Below are 19333 nucleotides of genomic sequence, written 5' to 3' on the forward strand. Positions count from 1 at the left end.
GGACGACCTCTTCTTCAGAGATCACTCAGACTTAACAGTTGCTATGATGAGGGAGCCAAGTACACGCTACAGATAAATTAGTTTATTAGAAATCGTGACTTACACAAAGACCTTGTCAAGAGAATCAAGTTACATGTTTTTCATACAAAACAAAACAATGACAATTAAGTAAATTCTGAATTTCATGTACAGATAAAGTATGCATGTCAGAGTAAACCTAATCAAGTTCATATCAATAATTTAGAATGATGTCTGGCATGCTGAGTTTAATCATTCCCATCGATTTTGCGATGAACTTTCACAGTGATCATTTCAGCAATAGCTCAGTCTTTCATTCGTATCATGCTCTTATGTACATTCAAAGCACAGAGCCATTAAAGAGGTCAGCTGAATCTCCATCTCCATGACCACCTCATGTCATATTATATGGGAGAGTAGCCTGCCATATCATGTTCTGAAAAGACTATGGGAAGTGGCTGCAAAAACTTTGTTGATGTGTTTGACACAATGTAACAAAAGTCATGGCAAAGATTCCTTGAATCTAGCACTTGATACTCACAATCTTTCAGGTTATTTTCACAGACGAGACAGAGGTTTTTATGACCGTTTTGCCCCAATTTAAAACAAGGATGGGTAAGTAAATAAATAAATAAATAAATAAATAAATAAATATTGTACATAAATAATTAATTTGTACCCATTAGGCACATTTTCCTAATGGTTTTCAGTGCAAATTGTATTTTGATGTTCTTACAAATCACCAAAAATAAAGACAGCCTGAAGCCTGATTATCTTTCTCTTTACCTCATCAACTGCACATTCCCATTATGAACAAAACTGGTTATTATCATTTTTAATGTGTTTGGGGAAAGGGCACCCTTGTAAAATGCCATGCAAATTTGGCCTGTTGACATTACCATCCACATCATTAAGGAGAACCCAAACCTGTGTAAGATTAAGTGCCCTCTGCCATCTTCTATCTCTTAGTAGCCACCAGCCTTAGCAGAGGTCGTCATCTTGCACGTCAGAAGCCTGTAGTTTCCCATCAGTGGACTCAGTAGCCCAGCCACCCGCACACCTCTCATTAATCAATCACATCACTGGGGGAGAGCTGTTGGAGGAGAGGCATAGGACTACATGGGGGGGGGGGGACTCGTCCTCGGAATCAACCTCGACCAAGGACCTCTGCGGTCCAGCGGTTTTTCCTCTCTGTAGTTCCGCAACTGACTCCTTCCCATGGCCTACTGGTGCAGCGGGCTCTGAACTAGCCTCTCAGCTTCCCTCCTCTGGTGGTGAGCAGGTGCGGTGGGTCCCCCATCATAAGCAGTCTCTGCACAGTGCCTCCTGGCCCTGGATGGAGTCCCGGCAGGGACAGAGGCGGCGCAGCTTGGGCCCTTCCCCCGCGCAGCTGTACAGCAGCGGCTCCTTCTGCATGAAGCACTCGCCCTCCTCCAGAGAGACGGCCGGGTATAGGTGGCTCACCTCCTCCTCTAGAGCCTCACACTGCACCTGCAGCCTGCGGGAGATACCGAACATTTCATACAGCTTTATTGGAATATACCAAGAACAATTTGTAAAGAATACAAAAGAATGAAAATATGTCATTGACTAAGCTAGGAAGGGAGAAAGAGAGGGATGAAGAGTAGGAGAGAGAGGGAGGGAGAGACAGAACATTTCAAACAGCTTTATTGTAATATAGGAAAAACAGAAAAAAAAGAAGAAAATATATGATTGACTAAGTTTGGAAGGCCAGGAAGAGAGAGAGGGATGAAATTACAGTAGGAGAGAGAGAGCGAGAGAGGGATGGAGGGAGAGACAGGGAAGAGAGAGGGATGGAGGGAGAGAAGGAGAGGAGATTGAGAGGAAGAAAGGCAGATGGAGACAAAGAAAGACGGAGGGAGAGAAGGAGAGTAGGAGAGAGAGAGGGAGGGATGGAGAGGTAAAAAAGAAGAGGTGGGCAGTTTGAGGGAGATCCCAGGGAACAGTCAGCTTTGTTTACCCTGCCGTGAGGGAGAAGACAGTGGGAGGCGAGAGCACAAGAAACAGCTGCTGGATTAGCACAGAATGATGCTTAGGTAAGTTTCACACAGCTGGGATGGCCCTGTTCACGTGATGTTCCCGATTCTGCTTCTCATTTTACTGCTGTTTTGTTTTGTACTTCTGTTTGGGGCCTGGATGTCTCTGTCTTGAATACATATAGACTTAGACTTAGAGACTTAGAGCACGGCCAACTAAGCATGTGGGCACTACACATCACTGATGATGAAATGAGTCCTCCTTGTATGCATGTAAAGCACTTTGGATGTAAAAAAGGTACAGTATACGTGTACACATTCAATTACATTTACATTTAGTCATTTATCTGATGTTTTTATCTAAAGAGATACAAAAAAGGGAAACAACTAAGGTACAGTGCGACAAGGACATGTTAGTGCAGCAATAAGTACTATTCGCATAGTGTCAAGTGGCAGTTCTATAAGGGGGAAAGTGCTGGGAAAGTGGTAAGTGCTAGATTTAGCCAGCTGTTGGTAGCGCTCATTCACACGTACACAGATGCAGTTCCATCTGCACACAGGCCACTCACTGCCTCCACTCACTGCCTCACCAACACACAGGCCACTCACCCGCTTAACGCCTCCAGGTTGTTGACGTACGGGAAGAAGGCCGGCTCACACACCAGACTCTCCTCCTGGCACGCCCGCACACACGAGAGGCCCTCGGGGGCCAGCAGCAGCAGCATGGCGGAGAGCGGTGGCCAGCAGAGCGGCGCTGTGACGTTGGGGGCCCAGACCAGTGTGCTCGTGTTGGGCAGCAGCATGAAGGGGCTGGGGGGACTGCCCGGCCAGGACTTTGAGGCGTTCACAGGGGGAAACGGGGCATCAGGGTGGCAAAAGTCCTAAAGCAGAGTAGAGAATGGCAACATGTGTTTGTGATCAATCAACTGACAAACAATCAGTCACATCTCTCCACCCATGCATCTGGTTCTTCAACATAAAAGTAAAGAAAGTCTGAACTACAAAGATGTGATTGTGATTTGTGATGCTTGTTTATCTTTGCATATCTTTTTATTGTACAGACGTGTGAGGCACTACGCCAAAATACGTATTTTCTATTTGCTGGGTAAAATGGAAATTCATACAGTACACAGTAAAATTCATACAGTACACAGTAACAGGGGTTACAGGATATACTCAACGTAATACTGATTATATCATCATAACTCTTGCTAAAGTTGGACACACAAAATAACATTGTTTTTTCAGTTGCATAAGCGTAAGACAGAGTCTGGTATTGACTTCAGGGGGCTCCGCTGTTCTGCCCAGCAGCATCTCGGTCTGACCCCCCAGAACATGGAGCTCATATAGCGGGCTGGAACTCAGGCTGCTCTTGCTCCACTAGCCTGGGGCAGGCACCGGCCTCCAGCTCTCTCCACTCCACATACTCATCGGGCAAACAGAACCGGCAGCGAATGCACTGACCCCTGGTCATGTGTGTGTGTCCATGTGTGTAAAAGTGTTTGTGTGTCTGGTTGTGAAGGAGAGACAGAGAGATAGAAAGAGTGAGAGTGTGAGAGAGAGCGAGACAGAGGGATGGAAATCAGTATTGGATCAGTAGGCTGAACACACACTGTGGGTGCCAGGCTCTGACAAACAGTGTTTAAATTCTCTCTGTGTGTGTGTGTGTGTGTGTGTGTGTGTGTGTGTATGTGTGTGTGTGCGTGTGACAGTGATGAAGTGTGTGACAGGTCTCAGATAGAGGCTGGTAAAGGGATCAGAAGAGGTCACTGGCTTCTATTTCCCCATTTCACTCTGGCTGTCAGGCCACTCCATGGGAACAGACAGCTCACAAAATAGCTAAACATACTGTGCATCTCTGAATGTGTGTGTGTGTGTGTGCGTGTGTGGAGAACCTACCTGATGCTCAATGTAGGCATTAACTCTCTCCAGCATTCCCTCACAGGTGTACTCAAAGGGCAGGTAAGGCTCCACCTGGAAATAGACACACACACACACACACACACACACACGAATCTCATTATTATCACCTCCTCCATCAACACAGCTTTCTAACTTCAGTCACAGGTAACAATATGGTAAATGTGTATGCCTAACCCATTACCATGATTAAGAATAAATGCACAGCACCCGATTGCTACAAAGTCATATGCATTATGGTTTAATTGCCCTCATATCGATTCAATTCAGAGCGAAACCTGATTAGATCAACTTACTAGAAAATGGGTTTGAGTGTAAATAACATCCACTTCATCATGCATCGTTTGAGTCTTATCGTCTCTCAGACAGGCCTTAGCGATGGCAACGCCTGCTCTGGACCACTTCCCTCCTTCACCCCTCATTGCTTTTTACTCCCTGGTTCTCAGCTCACTCGGAGTTTCAGTCATGTCCCATATAATGAAAGATGTAATGAATAATAAGTGTCAAATTTTGCTGCCGGGCCTTTTTGCACTGGGTTAAATTGTGTATGATTATTTGAGTGAGGAGGTCTGCATGCTCAATGAGGACCAAGAAGACGTGAGTGAAGTCTCTGTTGTGATCTGGCTTCGTCTGAACAGACCCTCTCACTAGTAATGGAAGGAGCCTCCTGGCCTTGCTACAGAGGAGAAGCCCTGTAAGTGCTGTGGCGTTTAACATGACAAATGATCCCGTTTGGAGTTTATTTTCATTCTTATTAGTTTATTTCATCTGACTCAAATGAAGTGTATCAACCGCCTCATCAGCTATTCCGGAGTGAGCTTTGCCTCGGGCGTTTTCTGTACAAAGGGGAGGCATATGCACGCATATGCACGCATACACACACACACACACACACTCACACACACACTCACACAAAGCGCCGAGCGCACACACGCACACACACACACACACACACACACACAAAGCACCGAGATAAAGTCTTATCAATTGTCATATTGTCAAAGGAATTCATTTCAGTTGACATTCACTACTGAGATTCTTCTGAGATCCGAACTTCTCGAAGGAATCTTTTGCCCTCAAAACTACCATCATAGGCAGCATATGAGCCAACTCACACTACAGCTCCCCTGATTCTTGTTAAAAGAATCCATTTCAGTTGGTGCTTGCCTACTTAACTTTAGTGAGCCAAACTCGCCCATGGGAATATTCTCCCCTTGTGCACACCTCCACACAGCAGCAGGGATGACGTGGAGGCTAAACACAAGTAAACACACTTTATCCACCTCTTATTAGAGTTTATCCACCTCTTATTAGAGTTTATCCATCTCTTATTAGAGTTTATCCACCAATTTCAACTTTTAACATTAAAAAATTACCCTGTATTATCCACATTCACAATATGTACACTCATCAACAATCTAGGAATCATTTAATACCATTGGTATTGTTATAAACATATACAATAACCTCTACCATCATCAAACATGTTCTGAATGCCATTTTAAAAATCCGATACCGCATGGCACAATCCACCTTACTCTGATCACAGAATTCATAGTTTACCCACCTCTTATTTTACCACTACTCCTCTGTGCAGCAGGGATCCTGTACACAACCCATACTTTTCATGCTACCCTTGTAGACGTCTCTGTCCTTTTAATCACCAAGAGATGGACCAATACCAAAGAGACATTTTGTGGTTTTGCAACAGTAGTTTCCCTGACATACAAATTACTTTTTTAATGGTGCATATTTTTCTTTTCACGACATTGATTCAGTAATATCATTCACACAGACGAAGCTTCCATCATCCTCATAAGTTCAGTCAGAGACACCCTGCTGTGAAGCAGTGGCCTCTATAGCTGTTTGCTCTCCCTGCCTCTCTTTCTTTCTGTGTGTGTGTGTGTTTGAAAAAGAGAGTGTGTGTGTCTGCCTCTCTCTCACTCTCTCTCTCCCTGTGTGTGTGTGTGTAAAAGAGAGTGTGTGTCTGCCTCTATCTGTGTATGTGTGTGTGTGTATGTGTGTGTGAAAGAGAGAGTGTGTGTGTCTGCCCCCCCCCCCACACTCTCTATCTATCTGTCTGTGTGTGTGTGTGTGTGTGTGTGTGTGTGTGTGTGCGTGTGTGCGTGTGCGTCAGCGCCAGCGAGCGAGTGAGAGAGAGAAAGAGACAGAGAGAGAGAAAGAGAGAGAGAAAGATAGAGAGAAAGAGAGACAGAGAGAAAGAGATCACATTTCAGATCATATTTTCACCCTACACACCTTAGTAAATAAATATGTAAACCAAAATAAAACAAAAATATTTGCTTGCTTTGTAGATTTCCAGAATAATCCAGTACCTGGCCTGCAGACCCGTTCGCAATTTGGTGTTAGGGGAATTTATCACTTGAACTGAGTTAGTGGGTCCGCCATAGTGCCACGAATTGCGCACTGGTCAAATCAAATATGGCCGCCATCGGCTATGATGAAAATTCAACTTTTTTGTTTCTGAATATACACATGTAATACCTCCATTTAGACGTATTATGGTATCTGGAATTCATTTCTGATATTGTTATGACCATATTGGATGATTTATGACCTTAAAGGAACCATATGTAAGATTGTGGTCAAAACTGGTACTGCAATCACTTTCAAATTACTGTAGAGCAGTGTATCCCCTTCCCCTCCACTCTGACTGGCAGAGCTGGCAACCCGGATGCCGAAACACTATTGACTTTGTGATTAGTAGATAGGTGGAGGGTGGCGCATCAGGCCAAAACACAATATGACAACATCAACATCAGTTGAGGGCTGCAACTTGACAATATCCTGGCCGGACTACTGTTGTCAGTGATATAAGTATTTTAAATGAACATGATTTCTTAATGTCTAGTGACATATACATTTCTTACATACGGTTCCTTTAAAAGGTAATGGTCAAGGTCATTTTTCTATTCTGAAGACCTTGGCCAGGAATAAAAAAACAGAGAGCAATAAGTCTAATTCTACTAAATCTGACATTTAGCATTAATTGCTAATATTGTTTTTAACATTGAAGACATGAAGAGAAGAAACATAACAATTATAAACATCCCCTTTAAACTTTTATTTTAATTGGGAGTTAATACAATGATATAAATTAAAACAATTGGGTGCAAATAAAATTATGTAGCAATAAAAGTGATACAAAATAACATCATACCAAATTAAGTAAAAGTGTACCATATACTGATTTCTCTCAAAGTGTACTGTATGTGTGCAAGCATGTTAGTGGGATGGGTTTTTACAGGATGATTTTTCCATGGCAGAATACGGTGCATGAAACTCCAGCAGCACGACAGCCACATCGACGATTGTCACACCTGCCTGCACACTTACATACTGTGAGCAGACTTGGTGGTAAGGGCTTCAGACATTTTGATGGCAGTTCCGTTGGCTCTGGTCTTGCTTTGGAAGCTGTCTTGCAGACCAAAATCAACTTCCAGGAGCACTTCTCTCAACTTTGTGCCTGCCTCTCTCATTATGTCCTGATTATTCAGCTTGATGGCCAAGTCAGTAGCGTTAATGTCAGATGAGAAAAAAATGTCAGATTCATTTATCCTACTGTTGGGAGCGATTGTGACCAATTCTCCATAGTGATCAAGGATCAGCTTTTTCATATCACGGGTCTGGAAGGTACTTGTAAGCACCTCGCCTTCTCCCAACAGGCTCAACGCAAACTCCACAATATCACTCACAGTGCAACACTCTCCCTTTGCCAAAAGCTTGTCAATATATGAAAGAGCATGAGCAAATAGCACCTGCTTAATGTTGGTAATGGCTGGTTTCTCTAGTACTTTGGCTTTGATGGCACGTTCATATTTTCGCATGTAGTTCTGGCGACAGAGATTGTGGCAAAATAAATCTGCTGATATGACTGATTTAATAGAGCTATCTTCATCGTCCCTCAGTCGATCTGCAATTCGTGTGAAAACTACATCTTGGTTATGCTTTGCTGCAGCAATGAGTTTCTTTGCACCATCAATTCTGTACTTGTCACGACATTTCTTGTGTTCCATATATCCACATACAGTATAACACAGGGCAATGTTCTTGCATCCTTGTCAGAACTTGGAGGTGCACAAGATGTAACACTTCTTCGTAAGGTTGTTGTGAATTTAACACTTGTAGAAGCCTCATCTTCTGTCTCACACACCTTAGATTCTTCAATTCTTTTCTTCTCAATAGATGTCAGTTTACGAGAATTAGTGTATGACTTGTAGCATTTGTTGGTATTATGGTAAACAAACATGCTATTATCATCATTATCCTCATCATCATCCCCCATCAGAGTTTTGATACGATTTGTAACCACATCATCACGGATTTTAGCAGCTTGTTTGATCCTCTCACGTCCTGTCTTTTCACATGTTACAGGCAATTTATTATCTTCTTGACAGATGATACATAACCTTTGATTAAGATTGTCCTGATCTGCCATTGAAGCAACCAAATTCAAGCTTTTGGGACCCGAGGGGTATTTCACAAAGGCAGAATTAAGACATCCAAGATAAGTGACAAAGCGAGGTTTGACATAGCGTTGTCTGGTCATCCTAGCTCAACTCGTTTCACTAATGCCAATCCAGGATGAGTAGGAGCGACTATGTCAAGCCAGGTGTAAGTAATTCAGGATGTGTGCGCGTTCTCGTTTCTGCTCCAAAGTGCCCATGGTTGGAATAAAAAAAAGACGCAGAAAATAGCGTCATTCACACAAAGTGAACAACCGCTTTTGATATAGACCAGGGATGTCAAAGTCAAATACATTAGAGGGCCAAAAAAACAAATTTGCTACAAGCCGAGGGCCGGACTGGTTCAACATATTAAAATGACTGCACGTAACCTATTGAACCAAGATGTGTACTGTATTTTATTTAATGATTAAAGTATAAGTATAAGTATAAGTATATATAGTCTTTTGATCCCGTGAGGGAAATTTGGTCTCTGCATTTATCCCAATCCGTGAATTAGTGAAACACAGCACACAGTGAGGTGAAGCACACACTAATCCTGGCGCAGTGAGCTGCCTGCAACCACAGCGGCGCTCGGGGAGCAGTGAGGGGTTAGGTGCCTTGCTCAAGGGCACTTCAGCCGCGGCCCGCTGGTTGGGGCTCGAACCGGCAACCCTCCGGTTACAAGTCCAGAGTGCCACGGCTGCCCCAAATGAATAATGACTGTGACTGAAGTGCGGGCAAAGTTTGCACAAATGTACGATTTTTCCCATCCTCACCGACCTTGTCATAAAACTTGTTTAAATGATCATATGATGCCTCCTTGCTGCTTTGTCGTCTACATCAGCCTTTCTCAAACTTCTTTGACCTGAGGCCCAGTCAAGGCATACTTTGGGGTCATAGGGCCGACCTACATGAACCCACCCCCCATTAAATTATCATAATGATATCACAATTATTATTATTTTTATACTATATTGCTATACATGCACTTCAAAACAGTCAATGTTTAAAGTGCTAAGATTGTTCATAAAAGCACATCAGAGTACTGCTTTACTAATGTAAAATATAATTAGGCCTACAATAGTTTCATTGTTTTTGCCTTGTTGCATGATGCTTGCATGAGAAATACTTCTCAAAACAACAGCAGTTATATGGGTGCTGTTGTTTTGGGATGTTTCCCTCATGCAAGCATCATACACTGATAGAATATTTATATGTTATTTAATTACATTTAATTTGAATGCCTGAATGTAAGGATTCAGGAGACACAATACCAGCTTGTGTGAATGGTAAATGGCGGATCAGATCATGCGTAAATCACTGATCTGGAGATCTTTAACTATCTTTAACTAAGACTAATTAATAGCTTTTGGCTGACTTTAATACTTAATGCCAAACTGTGTTTTATATAGTCTGTGCTCTGTTTTTTATGGAAGTTGCATAAATCCACGTCGTTCTATTAAATGTCGTTTCATAATTAGCCTTCCAAAAGCTTAGCTTTGCTACCAACGTGCACACGCATGCATTGAATAAACGCTCATACCACGACTTAATTCTATGCCTCTATGTTTGATGACACCAAATTAACATTTCCTACTAATTGCAGAAATGTTTGTTTTCTTTTTCTGTCCGCGGCTCCTTGACCAATTGCGCAGCAAATTATCAGACGATGGACCGGGAATAACTTCACTCTGCAGACCATTGTCCACATTGCGGACCGCGGCCCATAGTTTGACAAATGGTGACCTGCATGCTGCCATATTAAGGCCTTTTTACGGTGTGTTTTAGCCGGGTTTTCGCGTGGAAGGCTCTGTAGAAATCTGGCACCCTATTCAACGAAGTTAAACTGAAAGAGCGTGCCGTTCACAGACAACAGAATGAACGAGTTCACAGTAACGTTCATCAGGCAGTAGTAGCCTAATACAGTACGTTCAGTTCACGTTCGCTCAAAATACATATGAACGAGTGACTTTCGTTCAATGAACGCGTTCAGGCACAACACTGGGGAGGGGGGTAGCTGAAAGTTGACATCTGCCCTGACTGAATACTGATGAATAATGCTGCTTTCGAGATGTCTCGTAAATCATCGTACACTCACCCGTACAACATGTACCTGGGGCGGTGGTAGTGTAGTGGTTAAGGAGCTGGCTAGCGTGCAGTGCAGTAGCCTGAAAGTTGTCGGTTCAATTCCCGGCTTCCACCGTTGTGCCCTTGAGCAAGGCACTTAACCCCAAGTTGCTCCGGGGACAATGTGATCCCTTGTAATATAGCTGACATATGGAAGTCACTTTGGTCAAGAAGTGTCTGCTAAATGTAATGTAATGTAATGTAATGTAATGTACCAATGACTGGCTTTAGGAACGCCTTTCTCTCGAGCCACGAGGGGCATTAGCAGGAGGCTAGTCATTGTTATTGTTTTGTGCTACATGTAGCCTCTAGCTAAACAGCTGGAAAACAAATTGTTACATTGTATTGCAGGCACAGCAAGACCGTGCAATGCATGAATTGGTGACCGGATTGAAGCAGCAATGTAATCTAGTGTGTAAGAGCATTACATCAACTTTAAAATCAAAATCATGACCAACACAGTACATATGCAAAAAAAATACATGCCATCTCATCTCAACTATGGGCGCAGCCGTGTTTGTTGTAAGGTCGTACGTCCACCTCGGGGTACCCTCAAGTACTCCGAGGTAAAGTGGGCGTGCCTGCCCAAAATGCCGCAAGAAAGCTGGGTAATTTACACTTTCCAACTCGGGCGGCGGATTTACGAGACATTTACGAGACATCTCGAAAGCAGCATAATTAAGCCGAGGCCCACTTGCGGCGCCGCAGTGAGTTCGTGGGCTACCGTTGCATTGTGGGGAATGGAGTATTGATGCGCAAAACAGCAGCCGGTGGCTGTGGCCTGCGGGCCGGTTCTAATACTAACCAAATATCATCCCGGGGGCCATAGATAATTCATTCGCGGGCCGGATCCGGATGCTACCCCTAAATTCCCCATACTATGATGAACTGGCATTTGAAAATCTCCAAAATTAAATATTGCAGTTCCAAGCCAAAGGATCAGTCCTCCTCTGTGGAGATTTTAATGCCAGAACTGGGAAAGAACTGGATTATATATGTTCAGAAGGAGATGACCATATATTTGGAAGAAATGTGTTTAACACAGGATCTTTAGAGTTCCCTTCTATGAGAGAAAGTTTTGATGACATATCTAACAAAAGTGGGAAACAACTATTGCATATATGCAAAAATCTTGGTTTATACATCTTAAATGGAAGAACATCTGGGGACTCGCTAGGAAGACATACATTCTGATCCCATCTAGGTACTGTAATACTGTCATAGACTATGGTTTAACAGATCTACCACATAGAAAGATAAAAGCTTTCATGGTCATGCCACAACTACCAATGTCAGATCACTGTCAAATCAAAATTCTTTTGAACATCGACATAATACCAGTCCAAAATGAACACCAAAAAATGCTCCCCATTCTTTATAAACACAAATGGAAAAAAGACAGTCAGTCAAAGTATGAAGCTATATCTAACAGTATACACATAGAAAACATGATATTTACTTTCTTATTCTCTAAATTCACGAATGAAAGATCTAGTGTCGACTCTGCTGCTGAGGAACTAACCAATATATTCTTGAAAATTGCCCATATGTCAGGCATCATAGAAAAAATGAAAAAACCAAGAAAGAAAAAATGCTCAAAGGAAAAATGGTTTGATCATGAGTGTTTTAGGGCTAAGCACGACCTAAGAGTACTCTCAAATAAGAAACATAGAGACCCCAATCAAGATATACGCTTGAAGTACTTAGATGCTCTAAAACAATACAAATCACTTTTGAGGTCAAAAAAAGCTAAATATATGCTATATATCTAAATATATATCTAAGCTTGAACAAATTGAGGAGGCCATTGACACCAACACCTTTTGGAAGATATGGCACAAAATAGACCCCTAAAAAAAAAAAGGACTCATTATTTTTAACAAATGGAAACATTTGGAAAAATCATTTCGAAGAGCTCTATAGTTTTAAAGAAAATTTACAACACCAAGCCCAAAAAGAAATACTTAAAAAACTAAAGAAAATGGAGCAAACAGTTTCATACCAAAATGATCTAGACAGCCCAATCAAACTATCAGAGCTAAATGAAAAAATGAAATCACTGAAAAATGGTAAAGCTTGTGGGATTGATATAATCTCCTCAGAAATGCTCAAGCATAGTACTCCACTGACAAGAGAAGCAATCCTTAAACTGTTCAACCTGGTTATGAGAACAGGATATTATGGGTATGGAACCAAGGATTGATAACCCCAGTATACAAAAATGGTGATAAAATGAACCCAAATAACTATCGTGGGATCTGTGTCACGAGTATTCTTGGTAACATTTTCTGTAATATACTGAAAACAAGAATACTTACCTTCTTGGATAATAAGAACATTTTATGCAAAAGTCAGATAGGCTTCCTTCCTGAATTTAGAACCACCGACCACATCTATACCCTCCACTCACTTACTGAACAGTATGTACAAAAAACAAGTAAAGAAAAGATCTATGCATGCTTTGTTGATTTTAAAAAGGCCTTTGATTCCATCTGGCACGAGGGCATGCTAATAAAAATTATTGAGAGTGGTATAAAAGGCAATGTCTACTCTATAATAAAAGACATATACCAAGAAAATACATGTTGTATTAAAATGAATAACACCAGAACAGAGTTCCTTAAGCAGGGTAGAGGAGTTAGGCAAGGTTGCAGCCTAAGTCCAATACTCTTTAATATTTTCATCAATGAGCTAGCTGTAGCAATCAACAAATCAACATCTCCTGGACTTGTACTTGACAGCACAAATATAAAATGCCTTCTCTTTGCAGATGACATGGTCTTACTTTCGCCATCAAAAGCAGGTCTACAAGAAAGCCTTGGCATTCTCGAAACATATAGCAAAAATTGGGCATTACCTATTAATACTGACAAAACAAAAATAATGTTTTTTTCAAAAGAAATCAGGAAAAGAAACCCATTTTAAAATTGGGGAAACTGCCATAATATCACATTATAACTATTTAGGACATCATCAGGAAGGTTTAATCTGGCATCAAAAAACCTGGCTGACAAAGCACGAAGGACATATTTCTTAATTAAAAAACAGCTTAATAAATTCAATCCACCAACTAACTTCTGGCTCAAGATTATGGACTCCATTATCAAGCCTATTGCTCTGTATGGCAGTGAGATTTGGGGACCCCTGTACGGGCTTGATTATAAAAAGTGAGATAAGGGCCCAACTGAGTTACTGCACCTACAAATCTGTAAAGATGTCTTGGGTGTACATAGAACATCATCCAACTTGGCCTGCCGCTCTGAATTGGGGAGGTTCCCTTTACTTATCGACATCGACAAAAGGGCCTCCAAAATTTGGTTACATCTGGCAAAAAACAATGCTGGCACATACCACCATAAGGCTTTCAAGCACAAGTCCCTTACCCAGAAGTGTGACCCCTTATTCCAAATTGCAAACAAAAATAACATAAACAGCCTAAGTCACATGACAAAATCTATACTGAAAGAAATTGACAACACAAATCAGATGCATTATACTAAATTCTGGAGGGAAGAAATAAAAACGAATGACAAACTAGATATATACAGAACCCTGAACAGAAATTACTGTATAGCCCCATACTTAAATGAGATCAAAGATAGAAAGAAAAGAACAACACTGACAAAATACAGAATCAGTGACCATAGCCTACCCATTGAAACTGGTAGACATAGACAAACATGAGTGCCTAGACATATGAGGAACTGTAGCTTCTGCATAAATGATGTAGAAAACGAGGAACATTTCCTTCTTAATTGCATCAGATATGCACCTATAAGGGACATTTTTTTTGCTGAATTCAAAAAGCATATAACAGAATTTGAAAATCTATCTCCACAAAGAAAACTATATATATTATTGGGAGATGAACCAAACTGTTCATGCCTAGCTGCAGATTATATTATGACCTGCCATAAAACAAGAGAAAAGTTGTAACTTTCATGTATGTGGCATATTGATGAGTTTATCCCCTTTGTGTACATGTACATACTATGTTTGATATTAGGTATTGCTATTTACCTCAAATTGATTTATGTAGATGTATCTGCAAGTGTAGGCAAATAATGTGTTTACAATAATACATTTTTTTTATTTCTATTTTTTCCTACAGTATAGCACTATTGCTGAAGCTATTACTGTCCTTTTAATACCATTTACCATTTATCCTTTCATTATTATTATATATATTTTTTTTACTTTCCTTTCATTATTTCATTTTATCTCTATACCAATACTTATGTAAAGTTGATTATTAACATGTTATACTTGTAGCTTTGGCAACTACTCATTCATGTCAATAAAGCACCATTTGATTTGATTTGATTTGAGAGAGAGAGAGACAGAGACAGAGAGGGAGTGTGTGTGTGTGAGAGGGAGAGAGCAAGCGAGCGGAAATGGATTGATCTGGCCTGCTTGTTGTGCTAACGACAGATCGAGCCCAGCTCGGGTGATTAACGCACCGCTCTCCTCCACAGGTAGAGTTCATCGATCAGGTGGAGTAGGCAGGGGCACCTCTGGAAGGCTGGCACATTGGTGAGCCTAGCCCAGTCCAGCACAGCGCAGGTGTGTGTGTGTGTGTGTGTGTGTGTGTGTGTGTGTGTGTGTGTTCAGGCTGCTCAGCCCAGCGCAAGTCTGTGTGTGTGTGCGTGTGTGTGTTAAGGCTGCCCAGCCCAGAAGAGCGCAGGTGTGTGTGTGTGTGTCTGTGTGTCTGTGTGGTGTGTGTGGTGTGTGTGTGTGTGTGTGTGCGCGCGCGCATGTTGAGGCTGCCCATCCCAAGCCCAGCGCAGGTGTGTGTGTGCTCAGGCTTTGCTGCTGCTGTATCTTCATTTCAAAAACAATTCACTTATGCAGACCGCTGAGATCTGCAGCGGGGAGAGATAAGACTACTGTATCTCCTCCTGAGAAGTCCCACAGCCAGGCTACACCAGTAACTGAAGCGTTCATTTCATGGAGCATGACCTGCAACAATTAGCTCCCGCTATCAACGGAACTAGCTACAGGTATACCAGATGTGATAGCGGTGCATTCATAAAAAAAAAAATAGACCAATCTTCTAAAACTATTTTACGCTTTTGAGACAGCCTTGGGGAAGGCAGGGAAATAACAAGACACAACTACAGGAGAATTTGATCCAAACTTGGGTGGGACAAGTTGTGGTGCCCTTACCGCCACTGGGATTTTTACATCCGATCCATACACAAACCATTATCTGACTATCATCACATGGAAGGCTAGGTGGGTGAACTACCACAGGCTTGTTTCAGCAGCGTAATGTCATGGTGATATCGCCTGGCATATACCTTTGTCACCAAGTCCTGTAGTGTCATTTGGGACTGTGTGAATGACTCTAGCGGGATCCAATGATATCACTATGGCTTTAATGAACAAACATTCAAAGATAGTTTTTGAAGGCTTCATGGCACTGGTAGATTACCTTGGTTCTCATGATCTCCTGGATGGCTGCTTCAAACTCCTGAGAGTTGTTGAAGTCCACCGTCACAACGTGGGGCCTCCCGATGTGCTGCTCTGCATAGGGGTGCTGGGAAGAGACCTGGCAAAGAAAGAATAGAACGTCACTGTTTAGGACCACTGTCAATATCAATATGACATCTGCAGATGAGACTCATTTGCTGTAAACTGCTAAATAAATGACTTCAGAGAAGTAAATCAAATAATGACGTTTACTTAATCAACACATTTCAGGGTTAAAATTATTTGAAGGTGCAGAGCCAGCATTAAACTAGTACGTTTCAAAACATCAAAAAACTAGGTCAGTTAAATAAAGTACAAAGCCAATTAAATATAATGCGAGCCAATACAAAACAGTATAAAGAAAATGTGAGACAGTCTGAACTCTATGTGACTTACCACAACCTCATTTGTTGTAAATTAGTGCAAATGACTAGCCTGGCATTCTCAGAGGAATGAGATACAAGAGGAATCAAATGTCTGAGTATGGCTGCCATGCAGAAACACAGTTGCACAACAGAAGCTTAGCGCCATACGATAACATTACAGTACGTCATTTCTTGTGTATTAGCCGCATTGTGTATAAGCCGCAGGACAGTGTTTTATGCAAGTTAAAAGAAACAAAACCATATTAAAACCATATTAACTGCCCCCGTGTATTAACCTCATAGCTGAAGAAACTTGGGGCAGCCGTGGCCTACTGGTTAGCACTTCGGACTTGTAACCAGAGGGTTGCTGGTTCGAACCCCGACCAGTAGGCACGGCTGAAGTGCCCTTGAGCAAGGCACCTAACCCCTCACTGCTCCCTGAGTGCTGTTGTTGATGCAGGCAGCTCACTGCGCCGGGATTAGTGTGTGCTTCACCTCACTGTGTGTTCACTGTGTGCTGAGTGTGTTTCAATAATTCACGGATTGGGATAAATGCAGAGACCAAATTTCCCTCACAACTAAAAGAGATCAAAAGAGTATGTATACTTATATATGCTATACTTTGCAATAGTTGGGAAATGACGGTAGCACATGAAAGTGCTGTGCGGGGAGCTCACCTCTCTTGATGTGGGCTTGCCTCTGAAGAACTCATGGTTGAGGGAGCTGTGCGGGGGCTGGAATCTGGGCTGGAGGAAAATGCAGCCATTGGCTATCGCCTCCAGAGGGGCTGGCCCTTCGTAAGGGAAGCCAAAGCCAATGAAGAGCTGGAAGGAGATGGAGAGAATGATCAGGAAAAGACATAAAGCTACTCAAGCTCAGGGTAATCAAAGCACACGCAGCATGTATACGCACACTCAGTAGTAACCACATCACAGAAAATCTGCACGTAATAAAAAAGATATATACATTTAAAAACCTGGTAATAATACACACATGCATGCTCACGCACACACACACACACACACACACACGCACGTACACGCACACACGCATGCACACGCAAACACACACACACATTAATTCCATTCTTGGTCTCTATATGGCCTCAGCTGGCGTGGCTGAAAGCCCTGTGAGAGGGAGCAGACACCTTGGCTTTGCGCAGGAGCTGCTGGAGCTCATGCTGGGGCAGCAGGCCGTGGTTCTTGACGAAGGCCGGCACCTCCGGGGGGCGCTGTGACTCGTAGTAGACAGTGCCGTGGATCTCCATGTAGCGGTTCAGGATGGCCAGGAAGTTGTCCTTTCCCTGCCAGGCAGAGATGCGTTGAGTCAAGAAAAAAGTGTCGTGGCACACTCAGAACTATCTGTGCTTCAAGTTTAATTTTATCAATGTTTCGGCATTATGCTTTCATCTGATGTGGAGCATTATGGTGAAGTCCAAATAATTTTTGTTTAAAAGTCTGCGTTGGTTTTGAATGTTTCAACTGGAAACCCTCTAGGAACAGATTGAAAGGGTCTATCTACAGTATACATGGGACAAGATGTTTCATTCCTTTGTGTTTTTGGGGACTTCCCACTGTGGCCAAACCTATAGGGGCACCACAACCACCTTAGTGATACTTCACTATGACCCACTGAGCAACCACAAGGATTATGTTCACTTATGTTCCACAGAATACGTAGTCTTTAGGCCAGAGCTGCCATTGACGCACGACTTCATGAAAGTTGGAGCGTGGAGACGACTCCTTCTGTATATTAGACCTCTCTCTCTGTGAACTCCCAACTCTTTAAAAACTTCACAAAGATGACTACCGTGACAAACTCCTTAGTTCCCCGTACTCTGGGGGCGGCTGTGTCGAGCAGCAGGCTATCAGGGAGCTCTCTTAGCAATTTACCTTTTCAATAAGTGGCTTAAAAGGAGCTGTCGATGACTTCTAACAAAGGTCTGTCTCTCTCTCTGAATATCAATAGCCTGTTAGATGAGTTTCTTTTGTGCACAGTGAAAGAAATGTGGGGAAAGAAATAATAAAGAGCAAACATTGATGCTGAGGGTAGTGGGGGCTTAGCCTGGTCCTACCAGACTCTCGTACATTTCATAATGTAGGTTACAGAGAGTCTGGCCACTTTCCATTGCCAAGCGTTAACTTCTTTGAAGGCGAGTACTCTGTTTAAAACTACTGGATCTGCCCAGAGCCACTCTAGATCTGCCATAACCAATCACTAACATTTGGTTGTGACGCATGTCTGGCTCAAACTAGCGCACGACCTCAACGGCATCGTTCTCAGTTACTCCCTCTGTTCGCTGATTGGACCTGCAGATCTCTCTTTGCAGGAGAAAACCCGCAGACCCAGATGACGTACTGAAGGGAAATGAAAATTGAGCGGAAGTAGGTAGGAGGGTGGAGCCAGGCTAGTGGGGGCTCACGCTAGTCAGAGTAGAACATTAGGGTTAAGATTAACGGAATCATGCATGAGTTCATACAATGACCCCAGCTTGTTCACAGCAACGAAAACAAATTGGACACACTTCAGCGACTGCTGATCAGATACAAATCTGGTAGCCACGAACTCAATGACCCTGGCCAAATCTAAATTGTGAAGGTAAGTGGGCTGGATTTGTTTTGGCTACTGCCAAAAAACAACACGGGTTGAGATACTGTACAATACAAAAAACAATGCTGAGACTACAGTCTGTCCTCTGAAATGAGTCAAATACTCATTTGGTAGAGTATATACTCCTTAAAGAAGATGATAAATAAATTTACTAATTTAGATCGCTAGTCAGTAAATAATTTATGTGACTCGTTGGGTGATTCATCACATTTGAGTGTTCGGAGATATCCAGAGCCATTAATCTGCTAAAGGTTGAGCCCCACGGCAGCTCATCATCAATAAGGAGAACTGTGTAAAAGGGCTTTTAAATACTGCCTATGCTCTGTTTCCTCCACAGCAAATGGATGAGAGTATC

The 19333-nt window shown here is 42.4% G+C and overlaps 1 protein-coding gene across 2 annotated transcripts in view; it reads right to left on the minus strand.

Annotated features, from left to right (window-relative positions):
- Positions 1 to 19333, minus strand: part of LOC121705935 (alpha-1,6-mannosylglycoprotein 6-beta-N-acetylglucosaminyltransferase B-like) — a 90167-nt gene continuing 70834 nt past the window's right edge. The window contains exons 13-18 of one of the 2 annotated variants that reach the window (XM_042087304.1): positions 17516 to 17671; positions 17046 to 17192; positions 15966 to 16082; positions 3915 to 3989; positions 2625 to 2896; positions 1 to 1516 (exon numbers count right to left, since the gene is read on the minus strand). In XM_042087304.1, coding sequence (XP_041943238.1) covers positions 1318 to 1516; positions 2625 to 2896; positions 3915 to 3989; positions 15966 to 16082; positions 17046 to 17192; positions 17516 to 17671 — 966 coding nt within the window. In that variant the 3' untranslated portion in view covers positions 1 to 1317. The remainder of the gene's footprint in view (positions 1517 to 2624; positions 2897 to 3914; positions 3990 to 15965; positions 16083 to 17045; positions 17193 to 17515; positions 17672 to 19333) is intronic. The other variant, XM_042087305.1, reaches the window with a different exon arrangement.

This window comes from Alosa sapidissima, chromosome 3 (assembly GCF_018492685.1).
Source record: "Alosa sapidissima isolate fAloSap1 chromosome 3, fAloSap1.pri, whole genome shotgun sequence".
Lineage (NCBI taxonomy): Eukaryota > Metazoa > Chordata > Actinopteri > Clupeiformes > Clupeidae > Alosa > Alosa sapidissima.